The sequence below is a fragment of the Primulina tabacum genome, chromosome 10 (assembly GCF_025594145.1).
Source record: "Primulina tabacum isolate GXHZ01 chromosome 10, ASM2559414v2, whole genome shotgun sequence".
In the NCBI taxonomy this organism is placed as follows: domain Eukaryota; kingdom Viridiplantae; phylum Streptophyta; class Magnoliopsida; order Lamiales; family Gesneriaceae; genus Primulina; species Primulina tabacum.
In genome coordinates this window covers 8,151,840-8,168,086 of record NC_134559.1, presented here as the reverse complement: position 1 = coordinate 8,168,086, position 16,247 = coordinate 8,151,840, and the positions used below count along the sequence as shown (strand labels likewise).

Genomic DNA, 16,247 nt, shown 5'->3' with positions numbered 1-16,247 from the left:
TATGGGATAACTTCATGTAGAGGTAGTAGTTCAAGTTCATGTTCAGGTTCTAGAGCATCTGATGATCGGGATTAGAATTAAGAACATGCAAAGAAATCTGAAATCGCAGACACAGAGCAAGGCATTTTTAGCTCAACAGAGTGAACTAGGTTTATTTTGTGCTTCAAAAGTTTACAAGTTCAGTCAGAAATAGAGTTATTCACATATCGTCTAAGAACATAGTTTATAACAAATTGACCAGGTGACTCAATAGCTACTCGTCATGTAAAAGAAAAGGTGATCTTACCTTACAATCTATCTATAACCGATATTGAACATGATGGATGGCTGGAAAAAGATCATCAAGAATTCTGCAATCAGCCATCTCACACATTCTCTTCCCTAGACTGTCGGATTCTACACTTTATTCATGAAGAAGACAGTTCGGAACAGCAATCGTTAGCGCTTCCTGCAAGATTTGTAATCGTAAAACAAACTGAGCCACAGAACAAGGAAGAACTGACCAATTGCAACCATAAATCATATGGATCTTGAAACGAAGAGTTCATCTGCAAGAAATAGCTTTGTAATTGGACTACAAGTTCATATGTCCAAACGGGAAGCATCTAGCTGCTATCACCAGATATGAGAACTCAAGAACAAAAAACATATTTTTATTGAGAATATAAATTTATGTACATTGGACATCGTTCTCTGATCTTTGCTAAAACCATGTGCTAAGAACTTATCACTACAACACGATCTAGTGCAGTTGAACAAAAAGATCTTTACAGTCGACAGAGCATAATAAACGTCGGAAGGGCTTACTAAAAAATCACTAAAAAATCAACTTGCGCAGTGCTCAACTGAACAAATATGTTTCCTAATTATGGTTTGAATGGTCACAAAACTAATTATGGTTTGAATGGTCACAAGACCTCCAAGCGATAGGTCAACAAATGAAGACCACTTTTCCTGGTGATCGTACCATGTAACAAATGTATAGCGTAGAAGCCTCAAATCATCATATTTAAATTCGCCAGGTCATCCATTGGTATTTCAAGGCCACCCATATAATTATGATCATGTCCGTCATCTTCTATATCCAACCATGATCCTATATCTTCTCCTTGACCACCAAAATCATTGGGATCCATGTCAGGGAGTTGCAAGCCAGATAAATCTATTGGTTCCTCCAATATGTCCAGATTATAATCGTTTTTATCCTCAGGGACGTCTCTTCCACTGATATCATTTGACTTGAGTGTTGATGGCAGCATTCCTTTTGTTTCTTCTGGCATATTTCCTGGAAGACCATTAATAGAAGCAGATAAATGAACATTTTTCTGCTTAGGTTTTGCCTTGGACTTCCTCTCACCCTTGACAGTGGCTGATGCAGGGCGACCAATTTTAGCAGTTCCACTTCTAGACACCACCTCCCTGCTATTTCCTTTCCCTTCTCTGTCCCTCTCAGTCCTTTTACCTTTTGCACTGCATACAAGTGAACCTCTAAGGCATGATGGGGAACCTGGAGATGTGCTAACACCAACTTCATCAAGTAGTAGTTCCCTCCTTTTCACTCTATTTGACCAGCTATCTTCTTTACCAGAATTTGGTTCATACCCCAAATTTGAGGGGAAAACTTCAGAATAATACGTTTCCTGATTGTTTGAAGGACTCTGCTGCACGCCCACATGAGCTGCAATATAAATTTATTCAAGAAACTAAGATATTCATAAAAGCAAGAGACGATCATCACCCAATTGAAGGAAACTATTTTTTATTTAAAACAAATAAATGACAACAGGGATTGTGATATGTATCATTGCCACATACCTGAAGCTCTAACTTCCATAAAGCCTCCAGATGTCCTAAGATAAGGTTCACAAAATTCATTATCAGTGATTAAATTTGGAGGTTGTTCATCAGTGAGCCGTGATACTCCAGCAAGGAACATGTCTCTGTACAACGGTTCGTCAAAGCAACTCTTTCCGGTTGCCTCAAATTCCTGGCATCGTTCCAGTGTACGCTTAACAAAATCTAAGGCAGCTTGTTTGGTCATTTTACCAGTAGCACTCTTCATCCCGTGAACATTAGAACACCATAAATGCTGCAGAAAAAGAAGCCTAAACTTATTAATTTCATATTAACAAAGGAATGTGTCACTGTTTTCTTGGTTCAGTGGCAGAAAATAATTATATAAATTGAACCGGAATTTGATGTATAGATATGACTTCACCAAAGGTAAGAGAGCATCACAATGAACTATCCCCATTAAAACGGAACCTTATCAAAATATTTATTCGAGAGAAACAAAGAAGTAAAAAACCTTTATATTCACCCCACTCTTTTCCAGATAACTCCCGAGAACACAATTAACCATTTCTTTATTCTAAAAAGCCTAAAATGTCCATTCAACTCGTCTTATTTTCAGGATAAAATATTTGAAATGCCAAACTCATCGCATAAAAAAAAGAATTTATAATCTGACAAATGAGATAATATCAGGTAACTAAGACAGAAACATTGCACAAGTATCATTAAAAGTCATTCTGCAATGTCAAACCACCATGTCATTAGTAAACAGACTTGTCTCATACAATGGTCCACTGATTGCACTAAGTCCAGCTCTAGTAGCAACCTACTCAAAGCTCAACACAACAAAAAACGGTACTTGAGCTGAAGCTTGATACTCAATTGAGTAGTGCTTCTAAATCTCAAGCTCGACTCGAGTAATTCTTGAGTTACCCAAGCTCGAGTATTAAAACTTTATTTACAAAAAAAACCCTTTAATTTTTTAAAAAAGAATGCAAAAATATGTAATGTATGACAAAATTAAGGTAAAAAATTAGTTGACATTTTTTAAAAAAAAATATATTAGTTTTTGAGCTTGAGTACTTCAGCATGAGACATCAAAGCTCGAGCTCAGCTCGAGAGAGCACTTGAATTATTCAATCTCGAGTTAAACTTTGACCAACTAGTGTGAAGCTCAGCTTGGTTCAAATATTCACTCTCTGTTGATCTAACTTACTATAGCGAAATGATAATTAATTATGCGATCCTTTTCTTACATTTTACATGGTTTCAATCATCTAAAACCATTACAGTTATCCGGAAATTTTTTATTTTAAATTTTATGACCAACCAAACTCAAACCATTCAAACAACTTTAAGGTGAGATTTTGTTCTAATCAAAGTTCATTGAACTTATCTTAAGAACTTAACAGCTACTATCATCACTTAATAAGTTCATCATATGATAGATACCATCTAATAGAAAAACTTCAAAGGACCTCAGTTCCTCAGAAAGTCTATATTGCTGATAAACCAGAGTCACCTCAAACTTAAAGGAAAGTTCATTTTGTAGATCAAAGAGAGAGAGGTTCAGGAAAGTGAAAATTACCCTGTACTTTGTATAAGCCATTGCCACGAGATTCTCAAGAGCATGTCCTTCAAATTCCCTATATATGTTAAAATGATTAGATAATCAGGAGTTCATAGAGATTGTCCAGATATCATAAAGAAAATATCACAAATAAAACAGGAGAAATTTCATACTTTTCCTGGAGTTCTTTAGCCTCAGAAGTGGAACTTAGTAATTTCCCAAGTAGCCTTTTCTTCTTGGACACCTATAAGTAGGCTAAGTTAAGATTTTGCTAAAATGACCGCAAATTTGAAGCTATAATGATAAAAAAAAAAGCAATAATATACTCGTACAATCAACATCAAAGAGTCTCAAGTCTGATCTACATCGACTATGAATCAACTTCAGCAGGAAAAACAAAAGGAAAAGCACAAATTTTTAAAGCTCAGTGGTTCTACTGCAAAAATTCATTTCGAGTTGCTGGAGTAAATCTAAAGAGGCGTGGGAAATAACTTCCATAGGGCTTTACTTAAAATTCATCAGAAACATGTATCGGAAAAAAATATGTAGTCTGAAACAGGAATTCCCAAGCTGACCAAATTAACTAAACTCCTGATTTTCAAGTACAAGAAGACAGTGAAGCATCTTTCACACCAATTTCCTTTTTCAGGTACTTAATTGTCCTGTATTGATTTCCTTTTTCCTAAAAGTGAGATACTGAAAGGAAGGGAGTTGGGATCATTCTAAAGTAGTAAATTAATGTGTGTGTATAACCAATATAGCAAGAAATGGCAGCAGTAATGGGTTGTGTTATGTTCACATGTGTGTGTATAAATAAAATAGCAAGAAATAGTAGCACAATGGGGGATGTTATGCGCACAACCAAAATGAAACTCAAAGAAAAAATGAAAAATTAAGAGCTGATTTAAAATAATCATGGCAACAAACCAAAATTCAATTGCCCATGCTTTAATTCCATACATATTAATTACTTCAGACTACAGATGGGATCTCATCCTACCTGTTCCTGGTGCTTGTGATCCATTTTACCAACATCTTCGTTTATGCATTCATCTTCGTTCTGTGACAAATTAGACTCATTCAGACGGGAAAATATACAGATATGTAAAAGAACTTGACAAATTTAAATGCAATTTTTCTTGAACGAGATCCATCATACCACTAGATCTGGATAGATTCCAATACTGTGAACCTCCACAAGAAGTTGTTCATCCGTTGGCATGCTATAGTACTGATACTCGGAGTATGTAGTGCCAGGTAAAACCTGGTCCGAAACTACACCATTTTGCGTATGATCATGGCTTGGTATAAACACCGTGTTTGGTATGGATACAATATTGTTTTCTGGCATAGTGTGGTTCAGCTCATAGATTGAATTACCATTGGCATTTATGCCATTACCATTAGAAGAATGATAACCAGAAAGGTCGCTACTTCGCCACATCTTGGGGAAGAATGTGTCAGGTACCGTATCATTTTCCATCTTATTTCGTGATTCATACACATTGTGCTTGAGGTCTTCCATACTGCAGCTAAGCTCCTGATTTCCTTCTTCAGGAATCAAAGCTGCAATAAGTCTCTGGAACAGAGAAATCTCATTGTGTGTCTTCGCTCTTGAACCTAATCGTTCGGGGCTAACCTCAACACTTATCGTTTCAATCTCCTTGCATTCATCTAGCTTGCAGCCATTAGGTATTGAAGTGGAACTATCTCCAGCAAAAGGTGCTGCTGCTGGATTATCTACAGCTGAACCAAGGGTCACCTAGAAGGAAAAATAAATAAAAAACAGAATGAGGCAAAATATCATCATAAATATAATGTGTCATCATCTTAAGAAACTTGTACCGTTCACATTTTCATTTCATTGTTCTGTCACCTGACAGTACAATGAAATGAAAATGTGAACAGGACAAGTTTCTAGAGGCCAACACAGAAACATGTGCTGAAACACAAGGTACAAATAGCAAAAATAAAACAATACATTTTAAGAACGAAAAAAAAAACTGTAAATAAGAATGTATAGATAAACAATATTCAAAATTATATATCGGGAGTAAAGTTATGTTTTGGAATCTCGGTGGGTTGATATAAGTATTTGTGATAATCATCCATCAAGTATCATCAAGCTACCTTGGACCATATGGTACGGTCCTTTAATATTTTGCACTTATAAAGAAAATCCCTGTGTTTCTGATACAAGGAACTATCAACCATTTAGTGCCACATGAAGACTAGAAATATGGATACCCATGCATTCTTTGGCACATGAAAGTAAAAAACACGGCTGATAGAACACGACCACCTAATGTTAATAACATTCATGGGCACCTCGCACAGCCTACCTCTTCACCTGCACTTTCATTCTCTTTCAGATAGGTGGTTTCTGACAACTATTCCCTACCACCACCAAGACACCTCGTGGTTATACAAAGTACAAACCCCCCCACTATCACACAGAATCTTTTCAAGGCATCTGTTCCGCTGTCTGCAGGTAAAGCATGTCACGGTAAAGCTGGATGCACTAACATTTTTGCACCACCAGCATATCTAAGCAGGAAGTTTGAAGGTGAATAAGAAATATGCGCGAGTTTCTCAGCATGTCCAAGGCAGTGTGGAACTTTTTCTAAAAAAAATCAACACGCGAGAGTTTGAGTAAGATGTCAAACAGAGTGATTTTCCTACATATCGGTGCACTGTAGACAACGCCGAATGTGAAACAAATTATAAAATCGCTGTCGCACGAAAGGCAAAACTACAAGCCAAAATCTAATATTATTAATCAAACATTCTGACTTGGAATCGAAAAAAAATCTGATAACCCCAGGAGAGCTAATCAAGGATATTAGACGACTAGCATGGTAGGCTTAACATTTGTCCGTGGCTGCTGAGAAGAAAATGATAAACTTTTCATTTATGTTTGGTCCATGGTCTAATGTTTGATAAGGTAATAGATTAATACTTTCCATGAAATTATCAATATCTTGCATTTTATCACTAATAGAACTGCTTCAAAGCAATAGAGAGAATGCTGTAAAGTTATAAAAACGACTCTTCTTTTCGACTGCAGCATCACAAAGTGACTTCAATTCTAATTACGCAATTTATACATCGGCTTTAACAAAGGGTAGTACGGTAGAATTAAACTTTAAATCATCAGTAATTAAGAATGATCACTTCCAGACTGAATAAAATTGAGTAAAATCACAAAATAAAACATCTTCATACCTGTTCTTTCAAATAGGAGATGTCTGTGTCAGATATAAAACGAAACAAAGGTTCCATCTCCATCCAGAATGGGCTAGAAAGAGATTGGTCTGCATTTTAATTAGGATAGTTATTGCCTGAAGAACAACACGCTTTGAGAAAAAGAAAACTAAACATATCACATGAAGAATACCTCTGTTCATAACAGCATTTGTAGCAGCCAAGAGCTCTTCATGTCCATTATCAGAACCAACTGCTAAAATTATCCAGTAAAAATCAATCAACTGTCAATAAAAGTAAATAAATAATGGTGTCCATGAAAACCAACACCAACATTAGAGAGATCATAAATAATTTACCCAGGAAATCTGCTGTCATACTTATAGCCATATTCTTTTGACGTGTATATGCTTTCCTGTCAGAAAGCTTTCTTGTAGGTCGCCTACCTGCTCTGCTGAAAAGAAGGTTTTACCGAGTCAAAAAAAATACTCCAACCAATTCAAAAACTAAAACATATATAGGACCAAAAATAAAAGGAAACTTAGACATCATGTTAACCTTTCAGTCTTGTCAAGAATAAGTCTGGAACTTCTAATTTGTTTTGTTGTTCCCACATTACCAAGCCTCTCAGCTGTTAAAGGCAAGAGGGGTTTTGATGAAGTAAACCCCCGACCCATTCTGCCTTGCCTTCTGACACCATCCCCATGATCATCCTCACAGGCGGCCTTGTTTTTTCTTGGTGGTAAGAGTAGGGTTGACATTTTCTGGACATTCTGGCCACTTTTCTCATCTATCTCATCACATTTCTTATTCTTGTCTCTTGACTTAATTTCAGGAGCACCTGATTTCTCAGTTTCAGATAATGCAGCTGGAGATAAATTGTCACCTTTTATTTTAACATGCTGAGGAGAATGAGCAGGCAAACGCCTTTCATTTACCATCACTTCAGCCGAATCCAAAGTAGGGTTCTCGTCGTTTCCAGGAACAATGGGTGATAAATTAGTTCTTCTTGCAGTTCGAGAAATCTTCTGTGGCTTCTGAACCCAATTGGCAACCGGAGGAGATGTAGACCGTGCAGAAGGTGAACGCTTCCGATTGTTAGACCCAAGGACACAAGGAAGTTTACTCATGCAATTAGATAATTCCCAATCATCAGAAGATGCGGAACGTTGTGCCACTTGAGACAACTTGGAAACCCCACCAACTGAACCAGACCGTGGGGCACGTATGTTACCATTCAACTTTGAGCTTGAGGTCGGGCTGCCTGAACTTAAATCTTCTCGGGAACTTGCCCTAATTTAGAGGAGCGAACTCAATTTAAAAAAGCTACATGATTTATGTTTTTAGTTCATTAAGGGGAAATCAACAATATAAACAAAAAAAAACATATTTCACCCCAAAATCCAACTCATTGCATATTTCCAAATTTAAACAATCATCATAATTTATTCAACTACAGTTGAATGTAGCCTTATTTTCTACCCCAGAAAAAGATTCAAAGAAGGACATAAGAAAGAAACCACTGTCTTCAGCAGAATTGCAACGCTAAAAAATAGCAGAAGTTGAAGCTGATTCTTCCCGTGCTTAAACTAAGGCTGTACTGAAATTTTGAGCAACTTTCAACTACAGGTCTAGGTTAACTGTTAACTGCAGGGGATAACATCAAATGATCTACTTGATGCATTGTCGAGTAGACTCGAATCCTCTTTAGCACATGCAAAGCAATCACCAGTAAGCTAAAAATAAGTGAAAAGCTACAAAGCCCTAAATCCAAAAGAAGAAAGGGAGATGAGATTTGAGAAAGCAGTTGAGCAGCTTTATTCACTTATCTCGTGCAATTAATCGTTCTTGGTGCTTGAGCTGTAATAGAGCAAGGACACATGTTGATGAAAATTTAGATCAATTCATTATTTTGGCCAATAAGAGTAAATCTTGTCATACTTTTTGGATCAAATTAAAAAATGTGTGTTTTCTGTTTTAAGAAGTGCACATTTTTAGCACAATTCCCAATCAATTTGTCCCCCACTCAAAAGCGCCAAAACCATTTTCTACAGCCAAATTATCAGGAGACAGCATAGCACAGAAAGCTGTATGCATCAAAAGCTGAGGCAAATGGAACTACTCAAAGGCCGATATACTTCAAAAAAGGTTAGCTTTTAAAACAAAAAACACACTAAATAAGAAGGGAGAAAAGCATAAATTATCAAATGGCAACATCAATGAAATTTTGAGATTTATAATGACAGACAAAGAGAAAAGATTGTTACCTGTTTCCAGCTTTAAGATTCACCCTTTCTTTCTCTTGACCACTTGGACGTTCTCTCCTCTCGTGGAGAAGGGAACTATTGTCTGAATCAGTTCTGGAAATAGATGAACGAATGCCCGAGCTAGTCTGTGAGGTGGCTTCAGATTTTCCTACTCCCAAACCTCCATTAGCAACTCCAGCTCTAATCAAGGTGCATAATTAGATAACAAAGCGGTTCACATTTATGGCGATAACAAAAAACCAAGCAGAAACAAATAAAGTAAAGCCAGAAGGAAACAAATAGAGAGAGATAGACTTAAAAATTTTCGTGCTTATTAGTTTCATAAAAAACACATTTTATTCTGGAAAGTCTAAAAAATAAAACTGTCCCTAGATATCTAGGGCCATCATTTTTTAGAATCCAATATTATATCTTGTGATACTGATAGAAGATGAAAATTGAATGATGAAAATTTTCATTTCTTCACGAGTATGGAAAAACTGTGTACCAAGACCCGTCATACTTCAACCCCAAATTACACGGTTTTTAGAGTGCTATAAGCCTATAACTGATTATGTCATACACAACTGGAATAAAAACCCGCTATCAAACATGAAATATCGTTGTCATGAAATTGATGGAGTAAATAAAACCTCAATGTCACTAATAATTAAAATAGAGAAAATTCAGTGAACGCCAAGTTCATAGCACCAAATCTGTCAAGAGGTTTTTCAAGTACATGTAGGCATTCTAGCATCTCTGTCTCTTTAAATTCCCCCCTTATTCCTTCATATTAACATGTGAAATTTCCAAACTCAAGTTAAAACAACACACAGCACCAAAAACTTTAGGAAATCTGCTGCTTTATGTCACGCCTACACTTAATTCATCAAAGAATCCTACAAATTATAACAATGAATGAGATGTTTCTCAGATACAATGCCCAGTAAACTGGAAACACACTAATTAGTCCCAACTCACCAAAAGAAAAAAGCTTATATGTTAGTTCAAAAAATTAAACTTTCCTTGGCTAAAACCACGAACAAAACCCCATACACTGCTAAAAGTTTTTGGAAGCCTTTGGTTCTAAGTTCAAAAAAAATTATATAGTGTAGTCATTGTTGTAAGAGGCAAGCGCCTGGCTGTGCCTGTCCTTGCGCCTTAAACAAGCGCAAGCCTCTGCTGAAAGGCGCGTTGTGCCATATATGGTACAATTAGGTATATATGATTCAAGCCCAATAACAAACACAATCCCTATTTAATGTTTTAAAAAGCCCTGCATGCGTTCTTTTCCCAGCGGCCTCTCAAATTCTTTCTGTGTATGCGTATGCGTGTAGCGGCCTTTCTCTTCAATTCTCAAACTCTTTCTGTGGATACGTGCAGCGGCTTTCTCTACTAAGTTTCAAACTCTTTCTGATTCTGTGTGTCTGCCAGTGTCTTCATCAAGTTCTCTACGTCTCAAGCTCTGCATCTCTGTTAGACTGTTGCTAATTGCATGATGTCAAAATTGGTTTATTACTTTATTATCTACGGTCTACAATATCTGACTTCTCACGTCCAAATTATGGACTACTTTCTTGGAAGATCTATATATTATTTATATGCGTGTAGATGTATTCGAATGAATTTAGCCACAATAGATTTTTAAACATCTAATTCTTGATTTGAAATTTCACTCCAGTTTTATTCTTAAAGATCATTTATAAGCCAGTGTTTGTTATCATGTCTACCCCAGCCCCAGCCACCGATATCAACTTTCATTGCTTCCCAGATGACTGGTTTAATTAATATATTGTATTTCACTATTTCAGCAATATATTTATATTTTGTATTTATTCCTTTAATTTTGTATTTCAACAATTTATAGCAGAATTCTAGAATAAAGCTTGATCTTACAGATAAAATGTCAAATTCCGAATCACAAGCCCTTCGAAAAGATCCAACATGAAATTATGCAACATTACAAGACCCAAAAAATACCAATAAAGTGAAGTGAAATTTTTGTGAGAAAACAACTAATGGTGGGATTTATCGACATGAACAACATCTCGTTGGAGGCAATAGGAATACGAAAACTTGCTCAAATGTCTAGAGCACGTGAAAGAAGAAATCAGTTCTTGTATGATGAAAGTATAAATCTATTGGACCAGCTTGTTTTAGTTTCTTCACAAGAAAATCAGGTGCAAGATTAGAACGCTGACCAAATGAAGCGGATAGATCGTTTCCCTTTTGCCAGTACATCTTCTTCAACTTCTAAAGATTCTTGTTGTACTGCAACTTCATCAAAGTGAGGGATAACATACATTTGATTTTTCAGTTCTTTCTTTTTTGACATATAAGAACTGATTTCTTCTTTCACGAGCTCTGGACATTTTGAGCAAGTTTTCGTATTCCTATTGCTTCCAACAAGATGTTTTTTATGTCGATAAATCCCACCATTAGTTGTTTTCCCACAAAAATTGCACTTCACTTTATTGATATTTTTTGGGTATTCTAATGTTGCATAATTCCATGTTGGACCTTTTCGAAGGAGTTGTGATTCAGAATTTGACATTTTATCTGTAAGATCAAGCTTTATTCTAGATTTCTGCTATAAATTATTGAAATACAAAATTAAAGGAATAAATACAAAATATAAAATATAAATATATTGCTGAAATAGTGATACAATATATTAATTAATCCAGTCATCCGGGAAACAATGAAAGTTGATATTGGTGGCTGAGGCTGGGGTAGACATGATAACAAACATTGGCTTATGAATGATCTTTAAGAATAAAACTGAAGTGAAATTTCAAATCAAGAATTAGATGACTAAAAATATATTGTGGCTAAATTCATTCGAATACATCTACACGCATTCAAGTAATATACAGATCTTCCAAGAAAGTAGTCCATAATTTGGACGTGAGAGGTCAGATACTGTAGACTGTAGAGAATAAAGTAATAAACATACTTTGACATCAAGCAATTAGCAACAATAACAGTCTAACAGAGATGCAGGGCTTGAGACGTAGAGAACTTGATGAAGACACTGGAAGACGCACAGAACCAGAAAGAGTTTGAGACTTACTAGAGAAAGCCATTTCACGTATCCACAGAAAGAGTTTGAGAATTGAAGAGAAAGGCCATACACAGAACAATTTGAGAGGCCGCTGGTAAAAAAACGCATGCAGGACTTTTTAAAACATTAAATAGGGATTGTGTTTGTTATTGGGTTTTAAAACTTATTGGGCTTGAATCATATATACCTAATTGTACCAAATATGGCACAATCGGCCCAGGCGCTCCTTTCAGCAGAGGCGCGCCTGGGCCGAGGCGCGCACTTGTTTAATGTGTTGCGCCTGGCTGCACCTTTTACAACAATGATAAGATGGTTACTAAGAATATAATAATCTATATGATGGATGGACAACTAAAAAGTTCCAAATTTCTATAAATATATCTAGTGCTTGGAGCAAAATGATAAAACTACATGAATGTAACCGAGTCACTAAAATATAAGAGGATACCTAAAGCCATGAGAATCATTCAACCTTGAACGAGCTTCAGTAGGAAGCCTTGGCTGAGTTCCTTGTTTGGTTTCCCGATAACCATCAACAGGTTTTGTTGTCCTTGAACTGGGAGTAACATCTGGCTTTATTCCAGTACGCTTTTTCTTCATTTTTGACTTCTCCCAACCATCAACACTACTTGATAAAGAACGCTCCTCGCCCTGAATTCCACCGCTGTTGGAGAGTCTTACAGCATCCCTGTCCTTATCCATATTTCCAGAAGGCTTTGAAGGGGTACTGGCACGCATTTCCGTCTATATAATTTAGTCACATAGTCAATTATTTTCTTAGCAAAAAAGTTAAAATTGATTGAAAGCATAAGTTGTAATAGCAGAAACCTCAAAACAAAAAAAGAAAAAGCAAAAATGGGTCAGAGTAGCTTCTGTTTTTGATGTCCAGTTTAAAAATCTCAAAATTACAATCTTATACAAATAACTGAAACACATTAAAATGGGTAAATATCTACTATATTTGAACAAAAGCCAAAAACTAGATAAGAATCAATCCCTCATAAAACATTTTGTGGAAGTACTATCTTTCCATATTATTCTTATATAAATGGACAATGCTAACAAAGTATAATGTAGTAAAAAAATCTGTCCCTAACAGTAATCATAACATCAACTATGCTCAAAGAAAAGTTCGCTAACTTCCAATCAAAATTCAATGGTTGAAAAGGAAAATGAAACAAACCCTAACATCAACCAAAGAAGTTCGAGTCCGCTTGTTTGGAAAGGCATTTTTGGATCTTTCATCGGCTTTTTGCTGCTCCAATTCAAAACCATTTGTACTTGCTTGATTTTGAGATCCAATTTTACCAATGCCTATTGCTGGTGTGGAACGGTCAATTGACAACAATGTGTTTGATCGGTCATTGGACAGGGTATCCAGCCGCGATCTCTTTCTGGATGGAATGGTGGGGAAACACTTATTAATTACCGACAAACAGTCGTTCAATATCTTCACTCGTTCCCTAACAAACAGTGAAACTTTAATATATGCCTCATCCGATCCATAAAGGATGCATGAACAAAACAAATAGCATTTTTCTAAAAAAATACCTAGCTTTGGTCCCACTCTCCCGCACACCAGATTTGAGTCGTCTCAGATCCTCCGGGGCAGGAGTAGACAGTTTGCTTTTTGTAGGTGCTGTTTCAGAATCTTCCATAGGAAATCCAACAGCAGCACTTGCAAGCCGCTTAAATTCCGCTGGTCGATTCAACTTATGCTCAACCACCATAGATTTCGGATCAAAACGCACGCATTGGAAAAAATTAAGCATGTCCCCTTGAGTTACAGATGAAGTGCTTCTTGTCATATTTGGTAGACTGGATAAAAGTGGGTTCTCCATGTTCTCGCGGAAGCTACCAGATCTGTCCAATGTAGCAGCACCATAAGATCCACGATGCCCAGATGTGTATAATGGCCTATCTGGGCTAGCAGAAGAAAGTTCAAACTTGCTAGAAGCTGACATTGCATCAGATTCCACACTCTCTCTGTCTTAGAAAACCAGTCAACACAATTGCGCATGACAAGTTGTGGGACTAAAATTTACAGAGCATAAAAGCAACTGGTTGAAGTGTCAAATTGGAGAAGAAGACACCTGCAATGCAGAAAGAATCACACTTCAAAAAAGTCAGATGCGATTTTTCTAATGATTTTCCTTATAGTTGAAACTTTGGATCAGAAACACAGAAATTCCAAGACATAAACAAGAATAAGAGCCAGTTCAAGAGATATAAGAGAGCTTCATCAAAAGAATACACCAAAGTCAATTTGTAGAATCAGGCAGTCAGAGTACATTTGAAATGCATCTGTCAGAGCTAGTACAGAATTTTGATCATATGTAAGTACCAGTTTGTTCTGAGGTATAAAATAGAAAGCCTTTCTAAAGCTAATGCTGTGAATAGGACAGTACAAATGAATAAAGAGCGTCTCAGGTCATCAAGGTCACTATTTTTCTACACCGACAATTCAATTTGTAAGTCGACGTTGAATTTTAACATTTAATGTTGCTACATAATATAATCTCAGGTTCCCTGGGTGAATGTTCCTCTGATGACAGAAGGTAAAATTTCTGAGATTCCACGTACAAAAGCTAGTGCATTAAAACACCATGCAGCATTATTCAGCTCATTAACTCGCTCATTTTCTCATTTTAAGAAATAAATTTTATTAAAAAAATTCTCATCGAACTTCAGAATCTTCACTTTTCATCTCCACGAGCCAAAGTTCAATTCTACGGAAAGTTTTCAGCATAAGCTAGATTCTGCTTCTAAGGAGTGGCCCTAAAAACATCCGGACTTATATGCATGTTTCTCACTAATAACCACAGCAACCGATATTAACTATCAACGGCAAATAACAAATCACACCTCTCTGATCAAACCAGAATCCACAAAAGACACTTGAATTTCATAAAACTTAACATCTATAGCTCAGATTCAAAACCCATAAGTTCCACAACCCAAAAAGTCCATAAAATCACAGAATCGGCACTATCCTCTCTCCAATAGCTGTCACATAAATGCTATCCGCAAACTAAACTCTTCCATAATCACTGATAAATCCGAAAAAAAGGCGTGTGATCTAGACAACTCCAGCTCGTAATCGTGCGATAATCAACACAGCATCGTTGATAATCCATCATCTACGGGTTCGATTAGGGTTTTGAAAATATCAACGGAACTTAAAAACAGAAACAAACAGACGACGAAGACGTGATACAATAATTACCTGAACGTCCATTCATCATTGAAATTAACCTAATATATTACTTCAAATCACCATAATTGAAGCGAAGAAAAAGAAGTAACTGAAATTATTGCACAAAATTGTCGAGAAAAAATTGCCCGCCGGGAGCGTGTCGGAGGATCGGTGGTCGACGAAACGATCGAAGGTGCAGATAAATAATTTCACCGAATTTTGGCGGTTTTTAGCCCCAATTATAAAATAAACTGTGTAATCAGTGCAATCGAAATATTTATTTTATATTTCGTTATTTTTAGATTTAAATTAATGATTTTTATATATTTTTTATTAAAAGGGATAGATTATCTAAAATTTTAAAATATTGATAAAGATATAATTGTGTTTTCAAATATAGATGAAGATAAGATTGAATTTTAAAAAATAAATAAGAAAATATCGAAGATTTAAAAAAAAAATTTACAAAAATAAAAACGTTTTATTAATAAAATTATATAATGAATGTATAATTGTAATTTTAAATAAGGTTTCACCAAATTAATCAGGATGTAATTATTATAGGGACTCAACTTTATTTAAATATTAACATATATAGTAAAAAATTTATAAATTAATATTTGATATATTAATAACCTCTCTAAAATAATACGTTTTTTGCAATCTCAACTTATGTTTAGTTTATTAAATCAATACTTTCGATAAATTAATAAGATAATAAATTTTGAAAAACCCTTATATAAATATATGGTTACATAAATATCATAAATTAATAATATTCTAAAATTAATAAATACTAGTATTTAACTCGTGCGATGCACGGGATGATATTATTAAAAATGAGTGAAAGATGAATAGATATTTAAATTGAAAAAAAATAATATAATTATAAAAAATAAAAACTATTTTTCGCTTATTTTAAAAAACTTTCTTAAATACAATGTATGTCGATTAATTTTTTTGTCTAATAATCACTATCATATATCAAAATTTTATATTGTGTTAGCCTAAGACAATGACATGATGCTTATCGTGTTTAATGTATTAATGTCAACCACCACTCTTAATACATATTTAATTCTTTAATTTTCGAGAAGCTATATATTATTATTTTTTAACATGTGATAAAAAAATATTTTTAAACCATGTTCAATAAAATTAATGAGAAATAAT

The 16,247-nt window shown here is 35.3% G+C and overlaps 1 protein-coding gene across 7 annotated transcripts; it reads right to left on the bottom strand.

Annotated features, from left to right (window-relative positions):
* Positions 1-629: 629 nt before the first annotated feature.
* LOC142504751 (uncharacterized) lies at positions 630-15,313 on the bottom strand. Of its 7 annotated transcripts, none has more exons than XM_075617537.1 (15): positions 15,105-15,313; positions 13,430-13,971; positions 13,062-13,341; positions 12,327-12,622; positions 8,836-9,015; positions 7,127-7,861; positions 6,928-7,022; positions 6,762-6,824; positions 6,590-6,678; positions 4,524-5,126; positions 4,365-4,424; positions 3,538-3,608; positions 3,383-3,440; positions 1,816-2,089; positions 630-1,678 (listed from the first exon to the last, which is right to left on the bottom strand). In XM_075617537.1, the coding sequence occupies exons 2-15, from the start codon at positions 13,840-13,842 to the stop codon at positions 996-998; spliced, it is 3,900 nt and encodes a 1,299-aa protein (XP_075473652.1). In that variant the 5' UTR covers positions 13,843-13,971; positions 15,105-15,313; the 3' UTR covers positions 630-995. The 7 variants fall into 7 exon arrangements, with proteins under 7 accessions (XP_075473652.1, XP_075473654.1, XP_075473655.1 ...); XM_075617539.1 differs by having other exon boundaries at positions 6,762-6,821; XM_075617540.1 differs by having other exon boundaries at positions 6,928-7,019.
* Positions 15,314-16,247: the final 934 nt, after the last annotated feature.